At 42.7% G+C, this 22,568-nt stretch overlaps 1 protein-coding gene across 5 annotated transcripts; it reads right to left on the bottom strand.

The window, feature by feature from the left end:
- Window positions 1-498: 498 nt before the first annotated feature.
- On the bottom strand, window positions 499-22,365 carry lpar2b (lysophosphatidic acid receptor 2b). 5 transcript variants are annotated; one of them, XM_053476971.1, is made up of 5 exons: window positions 22,159-22,365; window positions 11,890-12,389; window positions 10,694-11,108; window positions 8,988-9,244; window positions 499-832 (listed from the first exon to the last, which is right to left on the bottom strand). In XM_053476971.1, exons 2-5 carry the CDS (start codon window positions 12,223-12,225, stop codon window positions 728-730), a joined length of 1,113 nt encoding a protein of 370 aa, XP_053332946.1. In that variant the 5' UTR covers window positions 12,226-12,389; window positions 22,159-22,365; the 3' UTR covers window positions 499-727. The 5 variants fall into 5 exon arrangements, with proteins under 5 accessions (XP_053332946.1, XP_053332944.1, XP_053332945.1 ...); XM_053476969.1 differs by lacking the exon at window positions 22,159-22,365 and adding an exon at window positions 18,695-19,023; XM_053476970.1 differs by lacking the exon at window positions 22,159-22,365 and adding an exon at window positions 18,801-19,023.
- Between the last annotated feature and the right edge of the window lie 203 nt (window positions 22,366-22,568).

The following is a 22,568-nucleotide window of genomic DNA, read 5'->3' as shown; positions in this document are numbered from 1 at the left end:
AGGAGATGTGGAGAAGTTCATATGAAGTCCAGTTGGTTATTGGAGGCTCAGGTAGACTGTAGGAAACTCCAGTCCTGAACTATGGAGTGACTGCAGTCACGAGTCCGCAGAGAAACAGCTGTCTGTATCACCACACGCATCCCAGACAGAACACACGGGTGGATTAAAGCATCATCCCTATAGTCCTGATCCTGCTCCATCAGACTTTCCCATGTTAGGGGTTCTGAAAGCAGCCTAACAAGGACAAAGATTTACTTCCGATGAAGAAGTGAGTTTGCGTTTGAGGCTCACTCAGACATTTTTAACAAAGGAAATCGAAAGCTTGTTGATAAAGTCTATTGAAAAGCAAGATTATGTCTAAAAATCATGACTTCGTCTTCGTGGGTCCTCTACCACAAGGGGGTGGTAGTGTAATGTCTTCCCAGATTTATTCTATTTAGTTCCCTTTAATAATAATTTTATGTTCTTAAAAAATCTCAACTCATCCAGACAATAAGACATTCTGAAGACATTTATTTATATATTAGTTTTGACATCAGTTTTATCTCTGTGTTTATATTGAGTCCATAGCTTTTAAAATTCACACACACATAAATACACACAAATAAATATGACTTTATTACACAACCAACAATAATCTTGAAGACAAACACACGTTTAACTCAAGCAGAAGCACGGAACCGTTCACTTGGTGGTGTTGGCACTTATAGACTGCAGTGGGGTGCGTTTACTTTTGGACTTGTTCTCGCGTTGTAGTCGAGCTCTTTGTTTTTCTTGAGACTTGAACCAGCGTTGTGGGGTTTTCAACTGCATCATCTCTATTCCTGTTTGGCTAAACACACACACACACACACACACACACACACACACAAGTTTTATACTCTTGTAAGATTTGATGACGTTACTTATAAAGACACTCTACTCCTCTACACTGACACTGAAATTTTTAAGTAATTAACGAGTCAAACGTCTATGGCGTCATCACACACCAGTGTATGGCATTAAAACTAGATTTACTGGCTCTAATGAATTCATATTGTTTTTATCTTAAAGACGTTTGTGTGATTTTTCATTTATTATATTTTCCATTATTATTGATCACAAACTGTTGAACAGTGAACAGTTTCATTTAATGTACACCTCTAAGGTTTTACCTCTAAATCATTTTTAACTTTTCGCAGGAGTATATATATATAAATATATTTCAATCAGCTATAACAGCTCTGACCCTGAAAAGGCCTGGAAATTGGAGGCAGAGTCAACACCTCGAACTCTTTCTCATGTTCCTCTATACCGGTTCTGAACAGTGTGTGTCAGGGCACATTACTCTGCTGAAAGACGCTACTGCTATCAGGGAACACTGTCTCCATAAAGTGGTTTAATTCAGTCTGTAGGTGGGACATGACAGAGTAACATCCATCTGATGGGGAGGATCCGTGATTTCCCAGCAGAACATCGTCCAGAGCATCACACTGTCTCTGCCCACTCGCTTTCTTCCCATAGTGCATCCTGGTGCCAGCTCTTCCCCAGGGAAGTGACATACACACCTGTCCACTGATATGATGTAAAAGAAAACGTGTTTCATCAGACTTCCAACATGGTCCAATCCTGATGCCCTTAGCAATGCCTTTGTAGGAGCTTTTGTTGGAGGATACGGGTCATAATGGGCACACTGACTATTCTGCAGCTACACAGCTCCATACGCAACAAACTATAAAACACTGTTTGTTCTGACTCATTTCTATCAGAATCAGCGTTTTCATTTCCAGCAGTTTGATCTACATTAGCTGTGCTATTTTTCGAATCACTTTTGGTAAGAAGTGACCCCTAAAGGCCAGGAACACCCCACAAGGGTCATCTAGACACCACAATCTGGGACTCGCCAAGTCACTCAGATCCTTGCACACACATTTTTGCAGCTTCCAACTCATCAACTTCAGGGATAAAATGTTTCAGCCTACTATATATCAGCCACTTCCAGGTACCATTGGAATGAGATAATCAATGTTATGGCTGATCATGCAGTCTCCAGAAGAACTGCTGGTAAATTCTCCAAGATTCTCCAAGATAACTTATCTGTTAATTTCCTTCTTAATGCGCACAAAGTATACCTGTGCATGCATACAGAATGCATTGTGTTGTTCATTGGGCTGTCTCAACTAGCTTCCTCCACAGTGGATCCTCTGATACACACAGTCTGATTTTGGCACAGGTTCTACACCGGATGCCCTTCTTGGTGCATTTTTATCTGGGCTTGGGACCAACACTGAGGACGAGGCATTGGCAAGAACGAAACCCTAATCCATCCACATGGCAGGCTGGAAGCTGTTTGACATTAAATAAACAAATACTTAAGAGCTTTTGATTCTGTGTCTTTCAGCTGCAACAATTCTTTTAACCCTGACTGACTCCCAACATGTTGGGAAATCACTCAAACGCTTGGGGAAGTCACCTGGTAAAACATGGCCAGTAGAAACTAGAGGAATGTTTAAAAGTAAGATCGTTTCTACACACACACACACACTGGGACAGGATTGGGACTAAACAGCTGTGTGTCCATAAGAAAACCAATTGGTAGTGAGACTCATTAAAAAAAAAGGCTTCAGTTTGCTAGCGAGCATAAAGACTGGACTTTGGAGCGATGGGAAACGGTCATGTGACCTGATGAGTCCTATTCAAGAGCATAAAATTAATACATTTCCTATGTGGATGTGTTTGATCCGTTTATTTAAGCATTGCAGTGACAGCACTGCCGTATGTGTGAGGCGTAGTGGGAGGGGAAAAAAAAATAAAAACCAGTCTCAGGTTGTAATATGAGCTGCGTGAAGCGCTGAATGAGCCGCGGGCATTGGAAATGAAGGCTGAGCACTTTTTTGTTTTGTTCACAGACCTGACAAGATGTCAGCAGTGAAAAGGCCGCCTGAATACGGGGATATTTCAGTTATAAAGGGGGTGTGTCAAAGATGGGCCTCAAGTCACCATGCACGTGCTGTGTTAAAGTGAGGTGGAGTTAGTGTTATATATCAGGACACACACTGTATTCTGACAATCTTGCTTTCATCAGTCCACAAAATGTTGCCAATTTCTCTTTAGGCCAGTCAGTGTGTTCAATGTCTTTTTTTTCAACACTGGGACTTGTTGCTGATAGCTCGACTTCTAATAGTAACAGTACTCACAGGTAACTTTAGGTGTACTCTTACCATGTTGGAACTGATCACTGGCTGAGTCTTCACCAATTTTGTTATTCTTCGATCCAATCGAATGGTAGTTTTCTATTTTCTTTCATATCTTTATGGTTTTGATCTCCATTTTAAAGCATTTGGTATTATTTTAGCAGAGCAGCTGATCATTTTCTGCACTTCTTTGTGTGTTTTTTTCCATCTCTAATCAACTTTTGAATCAAAGTACGCTGTTGTTCTGAACAATGTCTGGAACGTCCCATTTTACTCTGATTTTCAGAGAGGAATTCACAGGACAACCTTTTCTGCATTTATCCTTAAATAAGGGGAACTTGTTTGACGCCTGTCTTTCACAGAATAATTTACCTCTCTAATCGAACTCCACACTGCTATTATTTTGAACACGCCCCATTTCAATTAATGATTAAATTACACAGAATCAGGTGCATCCAATCATGACTGTTGGGTCTGTTGGTTTTCTATTACTCCACTACACCTACAAGTAAAATATTCACCATGAAGAAATATAATTTCTCCCAAAAACAATTATTGATCTGGTTACTGGTGTTGGACCGCTATTATTTTTATAATATTTTTTCTGTTGATCCTGAATACATTCTGCTGCTCCGCCATGAGCTCCATCATCAATAAAGATCAGCGAGAACGTTCCAGAAGCAGCCATGCAAGCCCAAGCCATGACTGTACCTCCACCATGCTTCACCAATCAGCCTGTATGTTCAGAATCATCATCAGATCAATGTTTCTTCCACATTTGAGACTTTCCTTCACTTTGACAGATGAGCTCATGCAGATCTGCGTATATTTTGAATTCTTACTGCTGAGTTGTCCAGCCTTTATAATTTTGCTCTTAATGACTTCTTCAGATGGTGGATTGCGAGAGCTTCACTCCTGTGCTTTAAGGTTATAGTCTGTGATCAAACACTTTTGATCTCAAACCCAAATGTCATCTACAGGAACTAAAGAACTGATCTTGCTGTTCCAGTACAATGTAACGTACAAGCGTGTGTGTAAAATATATACACAAACAAAACGTATACACAGTAATTTATATGTACGAGTTCTTCTTGAATTTACTAAATAATTTTAATCGTAACTAAGAAAAAAATCGTATTACCACCCCAACAGCCCCCCACACACACACACAGGTATTTGCAGGAAACTGTCCCTCAGCATTTTATGTGTAATAAGGACCAGGTGGAATTGCAAAGCATGTGTAAGCGCACACACACACACACACACACACACACAGGAAGAGCATTTGAGTAATGTGCATTTAAATCCAAAACCTGGAGCAATTTTTTTGCAAATGATGTGCAGGTGAGTACATTAATATCATCATTACTCAAACACAGGCACCGCAAATGTTTTAAAAGCTTTGAAATGCTGTAACGTCAGTTACAAACACAAAAACAAAGACACAATGTTTTCGTAACACAGATTCTCTTATAAGCAGGTGTGTTATAGAAATGTTTATTTATTTACAGTGTTATTTATTAAAGAAAAGTTTACAAGAGATGATTAAAATGTGTTTTTTGGAAGGAGTCTCCATTGAAAGAGGAGTAGAAATCTTAAGATCTGTGTTACTTAAACAATAAAAAAGTCAAAGCGTGCTCTTTTATGCTGATATTTTTGCATAAAAATTGTTGTTTATTATTTACATTAATAATTATGTTTTTACATCAGCATAAAAGTGCTAACTTTGACTCTCACAGGTTCAGTTTCTGTTTTTAAAGTGAACTCGGCGGTCAACACACTGATCACACACAACATCCTCTCTCTAGCTGACTTTATAGATGTAATGTAAACGCAGCTATTGGTGGAAGGTACAGTAAATACTCTAAAGACTAACACATTGTAACCTCACAAACTAGTGGCTTCATCTGAGATCTAGCTTAATATCAGTTTGATAACTAGCTGAAAGTTTACTAGTGTATTTTCCTTTCTTGTTATAATTAGCTAACTAGTTTAATTCACAAGAAATGTAACACAACAGAAAGGTACTTACTAGTAATACTTTTTAATTACTGGGTACTTACTGTACCAGGGACCAGTTCCTAGTAGCTGGTGTTAAACTAGCAGGTTTGCACATGAGCCAGCTAATTAGCTAGTTTGGTTAGAACCAACTCTCTCTCTATATATGGCCTGGCCCATTTTGAAAAGGACATTCAGCAAAGCCTTCTGGGTAAATCTGTAGATATAAGCTATTGTTAAGTGTGAATCGTTGTTAAGGTGAAGTGGACGAAGTTCACATTAAAACCAGCATCAGGACCAGGACACGGCAAGGCTTGTGGAGACGGACATGATCTAAATCATCTCCGATCCCAGAAGCACCGCGGTACAAGCAGTAAGCAAGGAGACAGAGGAGCGGCTTGTTCCAGTGAGTTTATTTCTGATAAAAACATCTGCGGAGCAGAAAATTTATTCAAGTACAAAAATAATCCAATAAAACCTACAGGAATAATAAACAGCCAAACCACAAAGGAGTAAAAATGAGAACGTAATGGCGTTGCGTACATGAGACAATAGCTGCTCAGGAGGACACACTGGGGACGGGGATTGCTCACACAAACAAACACACACACACACACAAATAACTAAACACTTGTGCTTCCTGCATCTGTGGTTTTCGCTTCCTGTCCGATTTGATCGTCTGTGCGATTAAGATGGTGGGCTTGTCATTACAGTGACCTTTGACCTGTAATGCTAGTGAGCTAGCACTACGTGTGTCTGTGTGCGTGTGTGTGCGCGCGTGTGTGTGCGGTACTTATCTAAGGAACCTGTTTACAATCCAACCATTCCAAGATCAACTATCTTACTTCCTCACAGAACAGGAAATGATGTCACACAGCAGAGCTAAGCTTTTGTACCTATGTGTGTGTGTGTGTGTGTGTGTGTGTGTGCACATAGGCCACAAACAAACACTGGCCAGACAGCGATGCGCAGCAGAACGCCCCAAGTTTCCGGGCGATGCTGGAAATGTTTCCACCCGCGCACTGAAACAGGCACAAATATTTAAATGATTACCGTTTAAACACACGCATACTAGTCATGGTGTGACCCCCGTGTGACACACGTTTTACACGCTCAGGGACTCGCGCACATCTGTTTAACATTTAACTGTGGTGGGTGGGTGGGGTTGGGGGGAAGGGGGGTGTAACGGTGCTAACATGTTATCTGTGCACACACACACACACACATACACACACATCTTTTAACGTCCTCACTACATACATTCTAATTACAGCCATGAGCTGATAATCGGTTCTACAGTACGTTGTAATATTCTCTGGGAATTCAGACGTGGACGAGGGAATCACAAAAACCCCAATACAATGTTGTGGACATCTTGGTACTCGTGTGTGACATAAATAACCCACCAGTTAACACACTTCCCAGCTTAATGTTATTTTGCAGCTCAGAGCGGTGTTAACTTTTGGCAGAAAATACCAATGTAATATATTAATTAATAATAAATAAATTTTTGAATGAAGTATCGCCTTTTAATCAGCGTTTATAGTCTCAATACATTCCATTAGTGTAAAGAACATTATTATGGGATAGATCAGGTGATATTGCAGTACTTTAAGACATTTCTAAGCTAGACGATGTGTATTCTGATACAGGATGGGCCACGGAAAAGTAGACCGGTATTGGAGGCGCGGCCCTATTTTTTTTCGAACCTTAGGTTCAAAGGTGTTTCAAATAACAGACTTAAAAACAGGTCAAGTTTATATTATGGAATTAGTGAGGAGATGGTGATAGTGTGGAACGGAGACGATTCCACAGCGTCCACGACTGGAGGTCCAACAGAACAACGCTGGCCGTGCTGTGTGGGCGGGGCCTTCTCTGTCTAATCAATCCTGGGCATCATACCCGTGAGCTCAGGTATGTAGAAGATGGCGGATAGCTCTTTGGTCTGAGTGTTGCCACACCCTGTAGGAACTGGCCACGATTAGTAAAAATGGGGAAATTAAATGTAAAGTTATAAAGTTATAAATAAATGTAAATATCAGTGCTTCTTACTGTAATGATGGTAATGAATTAAAGGCACCGACACCTGATTCAGCTAAACGTATCGTGCCAAAATACATCAACACCAACGATCTCCTACAGAGCAAATAAACTGTAAATACAATTATCTCCACATGACGATAACAATCTCAGACTGTTCATATCATCATCATCATCATCATATCACGCCACACCACACGCGCCACTTCCTGGACTTCTTACTACAGTTACTGTGCAACAGACTGAAAGCTAATTCAGAGTCAGCCTTAACTATGTGCCAGTTTCAGGTTTTCAGGTAATAAAAAGCAAACATTGTTGATGTGTCTGTACATTATTAAAGAACTAAAGAAAAAAACAAAAGTACATTAAAAAAAATTGATAAATCAGATCATTAAAAGTGAAAGTTCAATCAAGTCTGATTTTCATCCACACACGAGGAAGAAACGCAGCTTAATTTACACGCTACACACGAGTCCTCCAACTCTGGTGGCCTTCTCTGGATAGCAAAACGGCAAAATGAAGAAAAGGGAAAAAGGAGAATATAAACAATTATTCAGGAGTAATTCAAGAACAATAGAAAGGCCATACGTAGGCTAATAAACGTGCCATATGTGATATTTTATATTGGGAACAAACCCGACTGCTGACACAAACATATACAGTGAGTCATTAGCATTTTAATTGTTCAGTCTTATAAAAAAATTTAAATAAAAAACTAGCAATGCCTCAACGTAGATAAACGGACAGCGCGGGGAAATAACGCTGAATGTCGGACAAATTCAGGAATCTGAAACTAACAGCCAGGATCTCGCTCCTGATTTTAAGATCCCTGAGGACAATTTTCAGAATGCTTAGCTAGGGGGCGTCATTAACATCTCGCATCTGTTTTGGAAACTGTGTCAGCGGGGTCATGTTGCTAGCTATCTCAATTGTTACTTGTTTTCGCATATCAGCAGCAAACTTGGTGGTGGTAGCACTTTCGAGCCTGTTGGTGCTCATGCTAAGCTGATAAGCCGTAAGCCAGTTTTAGCGTGAGCATGATTATTGGTGGTGCTGGGACTGCGCGGAAACCTGCTCTGTGGATCGCCATAGTCTGGCAGTAAGGTGGTTGAATTTGTTCTTAGCTTTTTACCTTAGATGTGTTTTTTCGGGACTAAAAAGTTATTTCTGAAGCTAGGGTGCAGTGAAGGTGATTTTGAGGTCAATGTGGAGCTACAGCACTCAGAAAACCATTAAAAAAAAACAAACAGGCAAAATAGCTAGCACAGCTAAATGAGAGTAACAGAATTAAACTTTATTTAAGCACCTACTTACCCATCATTTATGCTTTTTGAGGTCAGTGGAAATCATGACCGGACCACGGCTGTAAATCTCAGACTACTGAACTTATATATAGAGGAAGAGCAGCTAGCATTATGCTAGATGGGTTTCTAGTGAGGTTATATTAAGCGCCATCTGGTGGACGTTCTGTCGTGTAAAAGTATTATCTTGTTGATTTATTTCACTAATATAATTCTTTTTATTAAAAAAATAATAATTACACAGCTTTGTTCAAGTTCTATAAAATTTCCATATGATGAGAACAGCCTAAATGTTAAAATGGATTAACACTAGCTACAATTATAACATTCTCTTTCCGTTCTTATAGCAGAAATGGTTTGTGTTTGAAAGCTAAAGCACACTGGGATGTGATTAGCGCTTAGAGCCCTTGACTGTGGATTTGGATTTGAGCTCGGCGTGCTGCGTGATTTCGGATCCATTGGAGTCACTCTGTACCTCTTGGTTGAGGGTGTTGAAGCGGACGTCGGGATGCTGGCCTGACTGTCCACGCCGACGACACAGGCAGCACAGGATCCGCTTAAACGTGCGCCGCATGTCTTGGTCACGGTACGAGTAGATGATGGGGTTTATCAGGGAATTTAACTCGGCGAGGACCAAGCAGAACTTCTCGACTTTGAGCACGCCGCAGTTACAACCCACGCCATCCAGCAGCAGCAGCACCAGCCCCGGAGTCCAGCACACCACGAAACACCCTGAGACGAGACACAAGAAGGAAAGCCTTCGATTAGCAGCATGGATCTATAGTGTTAGAGCTCAATAACAAAACATGATCAATTTAAACCGTACAATAAATCTTGCAGCTCATCCATCACCGTCTCCAAACCGCATTTACATTCAGGCAGATGCTTTTATCCAGAGCGTTTCACAAAAGTGCTGTGAAGTTTCCATCATTGGACAGTTTCCTTACACTGTACCAGTAAACCACACCTCCCAGAGAAACTCCGCCCGCTTTTACAAGTACACTACCATATTATTTTATAGAGATGGCAATGACCAGGGATTTACCCAATACAATATCATCACGAGGGAAATTAAGCTTCTGTTTCTGATCGTTAAACTCTGAGAACAAGGTGAATGAGGGCTCTGATTGGTTCGCATTTCAGATGCGTTCAAAATTTACCTGATTACTGATGAGAGTGTGGATGAGAATCATTCATAATGCAGAAACAAGGATATATCAGATAAATATGGCGAAACTAAAGACGTCAGTATGAGTGGAATTAACCCAACCTTAAGGCCTGGGGCACAAAAAAACATAAAAAAAACTCTTTTTGGTGAAGTAACGCTGTTGAAGTACATCAGAGCGGAGTTTCATCAGGAGCGACTTTATGACCCCGCCCTGTTGTTGATTTGTTACCTAGAATGGTGAATGTTAAACAAAGCAAGTGTAAACTCCCTCCTTCTGTGCTCTTTTTCTTTGGTGCTTTATTGATATGAATGCACATAAGTGACAAGAAAAGAAAGTGTGTGTGTGTGTGTGAGTGTGAGTGTGTGAGAGGACAGGAATGAAATGTAGACATGGTGAAAGGCTTGATGAGCGAGTCAGGACAAGCCCAGCATTCCAGCTCTTATTTGTGTGTGTGTGTGTGTGTGTGTGTGTTTCGCAGCAATCGTAACTTGACTGTAAACATGTTCCAGGTGAACAAGCAGTAGACAGGTCGTTCTGAATCCCTATACCACAGGACATGGCTGCAGGGCGCTGGGGGAGGAGAAGCGATGTTCTGCATCCAGAAGAACACCAAGCCGCAGCTCTTCCACCTGATTCTAGATTCTGAGATTCTACAAGAACTTTGATTGGTCAAAGATTCAAATCAGCCTTAAACTAGCTGGGAGTTAGATAGGCCTCAAGTTGGACCGGTTTACATCAGTCTCATCTCAGACTGGCGTATGAGTTTAGTTTCATTATATATCATGACTCTTTAAGAGCGTTTATGGAGGTTTATCAGGCCAGACGGAATAACAAAACAAAATCAGTTTCAGACATGCCATGTAGTGCCACTTAAAGTTATAAGGGTTGCAAACAGAACCATATTTTAGAAAGTAAGTATCTAAAGAATCCTAAAAGAACCCTTCAAGAACCCATTTTCTCCTAAGACCCATGTAAAGTTGAGTGAAAGTGGCTTTGTAGGTGTGAACATTACCCAGAATGACAAAGACGGTCTTCATCAGGTTCTCCACAGTCTCTTTGTGTCTGGTCTGTGCCGTGTGCTGGCTCATGCGCTGGCTCTTGTGTCGGACGTAGATGAAGATGCGGGTGTAAACCAGCACCATGATGCTGAAGGACACCAGGTTGAGCACGGCCCAGAACACCAAGTAGCTGCGACTGTACATGGGCGCCATCTTGGAGCACAGTTCTTTAAGGCACAGGCAGTTCCAGCCCATGCTGGGGATCAGACCCATGATCAGGGCGACGGTCCAGATGCCTGCGATCAGCAGGATCACCCGCATGTTGGTCATCTGACTGTGCAGCTGCATGGTGAAGATGGTCTGGTGTCTCTCCAGAGCGATGGCCATCAGATTAATGACCGATGCAGTCAGACTCGTATCAATCAGACCCTGCAGGAGGAAGAAGGTACGGAGTCACCTCTGGACATGTCGCCTGTTTCTCTGAACATCGTGATGGACATGGTTTAGTATGACCGGCTCAGACTTATCATTGATTAGACTGGTCTCTTACTGGTCACTGAGTTAGATCAGTCTCCAACTGGTTAAGGATGTAAGTGACATTATTGGGTAAGGATTTAGAATGGACTTTGATTGGTCAAAGACTTTAATCTCCAACTGAGCCAAGATTAAACTGGTATGGTATTGGATTTAAAAATTAGACTGATCTCCAACCGGGATTTAACTGGTTTGACTGGCCTCTAACTGGTCTAGGATTTGATTAGTATATGACTGACTGAAGATTTTGGCTGGTCTTTGACTAGGCAAAGACTCTGATCACTTACTAATCAAAAATGTAACTGGTATGTTATTGGGTTTAAAATTTAGACTGATCTCCAACTGGTCAAAAATTTAAATGTTACTGTTTAAAGATTTAGACTGGTCTTTGACTGGTCACAGATTTAAACTGGACAAAACCAGTCCAGTGATTAACTGGTATGTTATTGCTTGATTATTTAGACTGGTCTTTTTCTTAAACATAAACTGGGGCTATGTTGGTCAGAGGTTTAGACTGGTCTCTGATTGGTCAAAGACTTTCTCTGAGCTCCAACTACAGCCTCATGAAGTGGACTGATGATATGGTGATGGTTGGACGACTAGGAAGGCTTTAACTCTACCACAGTTGGTAGATCATTGTGGTTAATTGTGCATGTGTGTAAGTGGATATAAGTACCTGTCTGAGGAACCACTGGTACACGGAGAGTTTAGCGGTCCAGGGCCCGGTGTGGAACATCAGGTGCATGTAGGAGATGCCGGCGAACAGATCAGCCGCCGCCAGGTTCCCCAGCAGGTAGTAAATGGGGTAATGGAAGCGTCGGTTCATAAAGATGGCCAACATGACCAGGATGTTAGCCACAATGATGAAGCAGCAGACAGTCAGTCCTACACCAACCACGATGTAATCCTTTACCCGCCAAACATCTGAGATGACCTTCCCGGACGCGTTGTAGTAATCCACAACTGTATAATTGCTGCAATTACTGGGCGGAGCAGCTGTTGTGGTGGCCATGTTGGATTCCACTCAGGAGAAGGCAGCGTTCAAGGGGGAAACCGGGTGCGTGGTCGGCTGGGTGCAGGGGTTGTGGTGTGTTGACTGGCACACCAGTTAGGTGAAAGGGATGATGGGTAACGGAGCAGTAAGAGGCATGGAGCTACAAGTCACACGGTTCTCCTCTGATAAAAACCCAAAGAAAGCAGACACTCGGTTAGTCTGGACAGGAAAAATGAAATTAATATCAATACCTAATATCTGGAATTAAATACCTGATTACGAAATCATTACAATCATTTACAAACTAATAAAGTTACCAAACATTAAACAATATTTACAGAATTTTACATTTAGTAATAAACCCAACGTGATACATTCACATTTCATTAGATCTGTATGATTTATAAATAATTACTCCTGGACCTGAAGCGAAATCAGGAAGTTGCATGTGTGTGTGTGTGTGTGTGTGTGTGTGTGTGGGTGAGGAGTGGTTTCCTTTCAGTGACTGAGTGGCACAACAAAACCAGGATTTAGAGGATGAATGCAGTTTCTACAACATACCTATAACACACAACAAAACACACCCACACACAACAAAAAGCACAATAAACACACACACACACACATACATACATATTTTAAACAAACAGCACACCACGCCCCTCTGCCCCACTTGCATCCTTCACACATTCTCAGCCCTCTCCCCAAACCCTCCACTCGCACCCTTCACCTACATCCTCTACCCCCCACCACACACACACGCACACGAACACACACACGCACACGAACACACACAGCTGGTCTCTGCTGCAGTGAGCATGTCCTCAAACAGACGGTGTAGTCCATCCAACACTGATTAAAACTCAATGATAATGATCTGCCGCTCTGCTCTCCTCCTGTAGCAGGTGTAGAACACTCCGGACCTTCACTTCTCTCCCATCGCATCGTATTCTGTTACAAACTCACCTTCACAGGGTCAGATCAGATATACAGAAACATAAAAACCTTCACAGACATGGTTTGCCTGACACCCGAGTTTCTGTCTCTGAGCAGATTATTTTCACTTCTGTGCCTCACCTGCGTCTCTCGCTCTATACGTCTCCCCCCTTCTCCGTATCAGATTGGATCCGTGTCCGGTACGCTGTATCGTTCTCAAGACCACCTCTCCAAAGTGGACTCGGGCTAAGGTTCCCCAGCGCGGAATGATTGTGTTCATACTGATCAGGATGAACCAGACTTTGCGTCTCGATCGAGTGTTCTCGTAAACGATCCTGGGGTTCTAATGAAAGTGCCCCCTGGGCCGGTAAGCTAGCATGGGGAAACAAAGACTTACCTTAGGAGAACGTTGAGACAGACTCTCAGAGGCAACAAACGGGCAGATATCTGACAAAGTGTTTTTTAATTCACCAAAGCAAGAGCAGCACTGCACATGTGAGAGTCTGAAAGGTTCGAACCTTTCACTGTGCAAGCTCAGACGTGTGCGACTACACAGGAACTGAGAACAGTGAGGAATTCATCGCTCTCGTTCTCGTTCAGCATCTGTTACTACGGTTAAACAGGAAATGTTTCCATTAGCTAAAATCGCTGCTGAAAATGCAAGAAACCTGCTTAACTGGCAAGATTGGCCGCGAGCGTAACGCCAGACACTACATCAGAGCAACGATAAAGCGTATGCAAAGGAGATTTCACAACAAACCTAATGAAAAATAACACAAAAAAACAAACATCCGAGCAGCTGTGGTGCGTCTCAGAACACACAAGGGTTCTAGCGCTGGACGTGTAGAACAAAAGGTTCAAAAGAAAGAATAATGGACTGATGAAAGGGAAAGTGAGCCGTCACACCATCACAGCACGCCCGTCGCTCATGTACGGGAGCCACGGTCGCAGGAGGGGGTCATGTGACCGGGATCATGACAATAAAAACAGAAGCGGCTGTATCGGTGCTGTGGTTAACTCTAAGGCTGAGAGCAGAAATCACACGGCCAAGGGGAAACCCGGGGTCCGAGTGTGAGAACGATCTCATCGTCCAAAGCCAGCAGAGCAGAGGGACTTTCTGTTCATTTAAATAATGTTTTCACAAGTGCACTGCCTTAGGGGTCATGACATTGTTACTTCTTCTCACACGTGGTGCACGACAAACTTAAAATACTTTTATCCAGTGATGTGTGGAACACGTGCAAAACATTTAATTATTATATGAATTAATATATGACCATTGGTGACCAGAAAGGCGCATGTATAAATAAAATGCATTATTATTATTTATTTTTCATCATTATTATTATTATTATTATATTTTAATATTTTATTGCTGTCCTGAAAATGTGAAGTCTAAATCATATGGCCAAGTTTGACCCTAATGGCCTCCCCATAATTGCAATATGACACGTTTAACGCAGATAATAATATGACTGAGGAAACATCACCAGGTGTGCTGAAGGGCAAGTCTAGGGGAACAATTTTTACATGAACACATTAATTATAAGAAACTGAAAAATCAGAACTCAGGATTCGGTGCTTTACTTCGGTGTCACTTAAATACCTGAGCGATCGATTAAAATATCCGTCCTCTGGGTCTCCGAAACGGACATAATACAATGTGATACAACGTCTCTATTGGAGTCTCCAGTGTTTGGATCAGCACTAAGAACCTTGAGTTTCTTCTCATGTAGTGTAAGCGCGACTACTTCAAACACAGAGCGTAGTACCATAGACTCGGTGTGTATGCGTAACGCACAGACAAGACTAACGGCCTATCTGCCAGGCCGTCCAGATGCCCAGCCCGTCTAGACTCCTAGCTGTCCGTCCAGATGCCCAGCCCTTCTGCCAGCCCGTCCAGACACCCAGCCACCTACCAGCTGTCTACCTGCCTGTCCACCCATTAGAGATGTCCAGCTGTCTACTTAACCATCTTAACGACTAGTCCGTCCAAACGCCTACCAGCCTGTCCAGTTTAATCAACAGGTAATGAATGGATAGATAGACAGACAAATGGATGGACAGAAAGTACCTATACCTCCAACATGTAGCGAAGTACAACGGGATCGGTGTGTGTGCAAGGTCCTCAGTTCTGACCTCAACTTCCACTTTAACTAAACCCTCTGAAGATGAAACACCTGAAGATGAAGCACCACACAGCTTCCCTTGGGCTAGACCATGCCAGGCTGTGTCTCACAAAGCAGCTTCACCGTAAAATCACTCTCACTCTGTAACTGGGACGAGCAGTAACCTGGACAAACTTAAACTCAGCAGCCTTACCGCTTATCTCTGAAGTCACACAAGACGAGGCAAAGCTGTGGATCTGCAGAAAGACATGCAAACGTCACAATCACCCACATGAAACCCATCACACCGCGAACAAAAAAATCATGGCTTCTTTATAATCCTACAGGTGGTGCTCTCTGAAATAGTCACATCTTTATCCCGTGTGGTAAGAGAGAATTATTTCAGAGCTATCAGAGCCCCACCCACACACTCTAACCACTGCTGAACCATAAAACCATGATGTCATTAGTTTATTACTATCACAACTCATCTAAACTTGCCTTAAAATTCAGTTTTAATGCTAATCTGTCACCCATGCTAGCCAGTGAAAGTTTTCTTCCTACCGAGCAGAGATTCTGTGTGTCAGTCAGTCAGAGAGGACATGCCCCCACACACACAGATGGGTAACAGGTTTATCTGCTTCAGACCAGCCCAGGTGAGTGCACGAGTATGACGCAGTACAAATATTTCCACACACACACACACACACAAACAAATCACACTCCGAGTTTAATGCCAAACAGTTTAAGAGTAAAATCCAGAAGCCTGTGATTCAGAGGTGAGGTTCACAGGATCATGCGTATACACACACACACACACGAGACAAATGTACAAAACCTGAACTGAAGTCAGATTTAAAAGTGCCACAGAGTTTACTTTAATACATCAGTTTTTATAAACAATTATTTAATTTAACACAAACGATTTTACACACGTTATGATGAAACATCTTTTTTAGTTTTGCTCCAAAAAATTTTAAAATATTCCAAAGAACCCGTCTGTCCGGACATCTTTCAACCCATCCAGACACCCGACTCTGCATGCCTAGCCATGAGTGTATCTTTCAGTATGTGCAGGTGTCAGTATGTCTGCCTTTCAGTCTGTCCGTATTTCAAGCAATATTTCTGTCTATATAGGCTAATAAATCTGTCTGTCTGTCTGTCTCTCTCAGATCTGACTTTCATGTGATCACTCCCTCACTGTGAGCACAGAGAAAACCTCAGACACACACACACCAGTGCAAGATGTATTTATGCATGTGTGTGCAAGTGCGTGCATTCATGCGTGCGTGTGTGTGAAACATCCTTGTGGTAAATCTAAAGTATGCAGTCATAAAACACAGATAAGACACTGTATATGGTCAACTAGAAACTGTGTGAACAAGGCGACACCAAATGTACGCGCGCGCACACACAACTTTGCACAAGTCTTCTGCAATGTGTGCGTATGTGAGAGAGAGAGATGGAGATCATAAAGTGATATGGTAAAGACATTCTACATAATTTATCTATCTCTCTCTCTCACACACACACACACACAAATAACAGTTCTACATGTAGCTTAAGAACAGAACTCTTTGCAAAGTAAAGATACTACAGTACGAATTAACTACAACCTGAACCTAAACATTCCTGAGATGTTTCAGTTTCACACATCACATCTGTACGTCTGTCTGTCCGTCTGTCTCGCTCTCCGCCCACCTGCCTGTCTGACTCTTCAACATCCAGGCAGTTTGTTTAACACTCCACAACTTAAACTATTCCTTCATCCAAAACAAACTGACTTATTCCTTCATCAGTCTGTCCAGTCGTCTAGCCCTCTATTTACACACATCTTTAGCTGTCTGTCAGTTTAATCATCGGGTAATGGATAAACAGACAAACAGTTACTTTGCAAAGAGTTGCAAAGAGTTCTGACAGACAGTCGAACGGACAGTCGGACGGACAGACTGAGTGACGGACAGTCGGACTGAGGGACGGACAGTCGGACAGACAGAGGGACAGACAGTCGGACAGACAGAGGGACAGACAGTCAGACTGAGGGACAGACAGACAGAGGGAGGGACAGACAGACTGAGGGACAGACAGAATGAGGGACAGTCGGACGGACGGACTGAGGGACAGTCGGACGGACAGAGAGACGGACAGAGAGACGGACAGAGAGACGGACTGAGAGACGGACAGAGAGACGGACAGACGGTCGGTGGGACAGACGGTCGGTGGGACAGACGGTCGGTGGGACAGACGGTCGGTGGGACAGACAGTCGGACGGACGGACTGAGGGACAGTCGGACGGACGGACTGAGAGACGGACAGAGAGACGGACTGAGAGACGGACTGAGAGACGGACAGACAGACAGTCGGACAGACAGACCGAGAGACGGACAGTCGGACAGACAGTCGGACAGACAGTCGGACAGAGAGACAGTCGGACAGACAGTCGGACTGAGAGACAGTCGGACAGACAGTCGGACTGAGAGACAGTCGGACAGACAGTCGGACTGAGAGACAGTCGGACAGACAGTCGGACTGAGAGACAGTCGGACAGACAGTCGGACTGAGAGACGGACAGACAGTCGGACTGAGAGACGGACTGAGAGACGGACAGACGGTCGGACAGACGGTCGGACAGACGGTCGGACTGAGAGACAGTCGGACAGACAGTCGGACTGAGAGACAGTCGGACAGACAGTCGGACTGAGAGACGGACAGACAGTCGGACTGAGAGACGGACAGACAGTCGGACTGAGAGACGGACAGTCAGAAAGAGACACAGACAAAGAAAGAGACGGACAGTGATTTCTTATTTATTTATAAAAATATCACAGATTAATTAATAAGGTGTAAACAGACTGTGTAATTTTAATACAGAAAATACATGTGCACTGAGGGGAGTAGTCCAGACTGTGTGTGTGTGTTCTGCCCTGTAATCATCAGGTCATAAAGTCAGGACTTGGACTCGATCACTGGTCTAGGCTCTGCGCTTCAGTACATCAGACCTCAGCACTGTCCCGATCCTAACCCCTCTCAGCTCCTGTGGAATAAGTATGTGCACCCCGGCGGTGTGAGAGGAACCTGTTACACCTCTGGGTTTAACTGGACCATCTCTCCCCCCCCCCCCCCCCACACACACACACACACACACACACTCTCTCTTTCCCCCACACTCTCTCTCTCTCTCTCCTCAGTCCGAATCTCAACTCACATTAGAGTCGCGCGCGCGTCCCGATGTTCATTTAAACACAGACTCGTTACACTGTCTAAAGGTCAAAGGGACAATTAACACACACACACACACACATCGCGCGCGATTTACTTTTTCTTACTCGGGTTAGAAGTCGAAAGTCTCTTACACACACACACACACACACACTTAGAGAAAAGTTTTATTATAATAAGATGACACTCACCTGTGTGTGTGTGTGTGTGTGTGTGTGTCTCACCTGTCCTGCACACACTCCATCACCTCCCGGAATTAACCACAAAAACTTCTCCCTCTCTCCGTACAGTCTACCGGTGTGTGTGTGTGTGTGTGTGTCTCAGGTTTACCTGCGCAAGAGGAAGTGGTGTGTGTGCGCGCGCGGCTCAGGGCGCGGCACGTTTCTCTCTTTATTACCTTGAAAACACACACACACACCTATACACTATACACTATACACACCGCCGTGTTTCTCAGCGCTACTTCACACCCCAGTGTGTGTGTGTGTGTGTTTTATTAAATATGATGAAAGAAAAGAAATGAAACACTAATACACGCGCGCGCACAAACTCAATACCGCGGTATTAAACACTCTGACTGTACGGGGGGGTTGGTGGTGGTGGGGGGGGGGGTAACCTTGGGGCGGGAAAAAAAAAACTGTAGGCCACGCCCACTGTATCATCCGATTGGACGCCAATTGAAACTCCGTGCGCTAATCAGCAGGCGGGATCCGACGCATGCGCAATGAAGCGCCCACGGTCTCTCTCTCTGAGGGATATTTATGAGACTTAGAACAATAAAGTGTCTAGAAAGATTCAGACCTTTTGAAAAAGTTTTATTATACAGTAATAATTTAATTTTTTCTTTCTATATTATGAAAGAAAGACTGAAAACCAGACTGCACACTAAACAGGGTTAAATGTCATTATTCACTTAGAAAAATTAAAAACAAATAGTTTAAATATATTTGCCTCAGTGTCAAGCAATACAGAAAACAGTCAAAATAAAAATAAAAGATTTTAGCTAGCTAACTACAATCTCAAATCTACCTAGATATCTTCACACTTTTTTATTTATTTAACTTTTATATATCAGATGTACTACACACATGGGTTATATCATGTAGTCAAGTCTGCTTTTATTGTCATGTCAAGAGAAGTGCAAAACCAAAAAACTAAACCTAAAACAAAATGAAAACCAAATAACAAATTCAAAAACTAAATAAAAAATGAAAACAATATAACAAATCAGAAAAAAACAAAATCATTTAAAAAAAACTATATAACAAATTAAAAAACCAAATAACAAATCATAAAACACAACAACGTATCCAAATGTGACCAAATGTAACTTCCCTTGACGGTACTGCTCGTATGTCTTGAGTGACAGATGTCTCTTCCAATCAGCGATAAGAATTTCATTCGTAACTATACCCACCCTTTAGGTTTGACTGAATTGTCGTTGTGTTTTCTGATTTCTGATATTGTTTTCATTTTGTTATTTTTCTGTTTTCCAATGTGTTATTCTGTTTTGCACTTCTCGCCCCCAGTAATGTACACTTCAGTACACCATGGAACCAAACGACCTTCTTCCAACTTCAACTCAACAGTGAGTGCTGGTCAAGACAAAAGAATCGTGATTCAGAACTGAAATGATTCTCCCGTCTCTAATAACAAACTGTGATTATTTTCCCATTTCTGAACTTATAAAGAGAGACAGTAAAGAGGGAGTAAGAGAGAACAGGAATCAACCAGGTGCACCACATCAACCCCTTAAAGCAGTTTAGAAATGAATGAAAACCGTGATGATGGTCCACGTGCTGGGGTGTGAGAGGAATAAACCTCCCCTATAAATACTCATAACCTCAGGGCAATAACAGTAACTCCACTTTATATCACCACACAGCAACCATACAGAGGTGAAACCCCCTCACACATTCCATCGTGTGTGTGTGTGTGTGTGTGTGTGTGTGTGTGTGTGTGTGATGAGATCATAGGAAGTGCTGACATCATTTCTCAAGAATGCACTTCAAAAGCAGTGAGTAATGTACAGAAATGTTCCACAGCATCCTCACATCTATCTATCTATCTCTATATCTAGTGTCTCTGTAAAACCTGTATTACTACCCTGCATTCACACTGACGACCAACTAACGCCAAAAGTATGTGCACCCATGACCATCACACCACATATATAGTTGTTCCTGCCTTTAAGTCTAAACCACACCTCTGAGACCCAAACCCTGCCATTACAGTCTCAGGTGAATATGTAGTCCGTTTAAGTCAAAGCGGGACTTTGGATTGTACAGAATAACAGAACTCAGTTCTGAGAGTAAAATCTTTCTTTATTTCTCTCTATAATCCCCTGATACACTAATGCACGTATTCCAGTGTTTCCTTAGTGCTTGGACACCATCAAGGTAAAAAGTTTTCTCACTAGATTTGAAACGCCAGCCAGGAACTCTATGTGGGAATGTCTTGGAGCGAGGTCAGGACTGTACAGGGGACATGGCAATAACACCCAACCAAGTTCCTGTAATGTGTAAAGTGGAGTTGGTGAATGAGTGTGTGTACAGTTCACACACACACACACATACACACACACACAGATGCGTCTCTTCAGGCCAAAATGTTCACGACTGCTCGGAGCCACCTCGGCCGGGACCGTCATTCGCGTACATCTTTTAGAACATTTCCACTGCTCAGATGTTTTACTCTGGCTGAGGGTCTCATCACCGTACTGCGCTTGAAGTATTTTGTAAATGTTAACCTCCTTCATTCAGCAGAAACTTCCCAAAAAGTCCCAGCTTGACTCGAACGCCCCGTAGACAAGTTTAGAAGCAGAACACTTGTTACAAAGAAATGTGTCATATTGTTGTGCTACAGTCTGGGTGTCATGAGTTTCTCTTATCTAATCTTAGACAGAGCACAGTGAGAAGACATTCTAAAGTCAAGGACACACACACACAGAAGATAAAATCACCGACAGGCTGTGTAAAGAGCGAGAGAGAGAGAGAGAGAGAAAGAGAAAGAGAGGAAGTGAGAGCATGGAGTGTTCATGGTGTGTGTTAGAGAGACGATTGGTGAGTGTGAACGGAAACCACACGGGAGGAAAGACAGAGGGCTTATCTGTGCTTGTGTTCCCACTATGAGCATCGGTTCCTCTAAATGATGTGTATACACACACACACACACACTGACATTTACTGAAACATTAATAACATCACCACAAACCACAAAAGCCCATGGCTTAGAGAGATCAAATCTTTTATTAAAACCTACTTAGAAACATTGGACTGTTTTAAGCTTCACTGTCTCTCACCGTCTCGAACTAACGCAACAATACACAACAAAACACGCCCAGAAACAGGTTTAATACTCGAATAATTGATTTGTTTTATTATTATACTCAGAAATCGAGGATAAGATGTCGGTGTAGACGCATGCTAGCATCAAGCATTAGCGTAATCTCTGCAAAAAAGTATGAAAAAATAGCATAAAACTAGCATACTCTTTGCAGCTAGCTTGCTAATAAATATAAAATGAGGTGTTAAATAAAGCTAGCATCGACAAGCTAAAGATCGTCAGTCGCGTGTTTAAGGGTGAAATCTGCACTAGAACTAAAACAATTTCTGTTTCAAATGCTAATTTTAGCTAGCTTAGCATGATTTCTGTCAAATAATCAATGTATTATCACTCACTCACTCACCTTCCATACCGCTTTATCCTCAGGGTCGCAGAGGGAGGAGCCTATCCCAGGAGGGCACGAGGCAGGGTACACCCTGGACAGGGTGCCAATCCATTGCAGGGCACACACACACACACAGATGCATCTCTTCAGGCCAAAATGTTCACGACTGCTCGGAGCCACCCCGGCCAGGACCGAGGACACTACGGGCAATTTGGGAACGCCAATTAGCCTCACCTGCATGTCTTTGGACTGTGGGAGAAAACCAGAGTACCAGAGGAAACCCACTGGGAGAACATGCAAACTCCATGCACACAGAAACGGGAATTGAACCCGGACCCTGGAGGTGCAAGGCGATAGTGCTACACCGCGTGCCGCCATCAGTGTATTATATGATTGATAAATAAGAGCAACTCTGCGGTGATGATTCT

The sequence above is a fragment of the Clarias gariepinus genome, chromosome 18 (genome assembly GCF_024256425.1).
Source record: "Clarias gariepinus isolate MV-2021 ecotype Netherlands chromosome 18, CGAR_prim_01v2, whole genome shotgun sequence".
NCBI classification, from domain to species: Eukaryota; Metazoa; Chordata; class Actinopteri; order Siluriformes; family Clariidae; genus Clarias; species Clarias gariepinus.
This window is presented reverse-complemented; position numbering and strand designations above follow the sequence as displayed.

Excerpts from the sequence above, each read along its gene's own strand:
- lpar2b (XM_053476971.1), bottom strand. The coding sequence starts at position 12,225 with ATGGCCACCACAACAGCTGCTCCGCCCAGTAATTGCAGCAATTATACA. Across the intron at positions 11,109-11,889 it reads ACCAGTGGTTCCTCAGACAG|GGTCTGATTGATACGAGTCT; the intron begins GTACTTATATCC and ends TTCCTCCTGCAG. Across the intron at positions 9,245-10,693 it reads GACCGTCTTTGTCATTCTGG|GGTGTTTCGTGGTGTGCTGG; the intron begins GTAATGTTCACA and ends GTCTCGTCTCAG.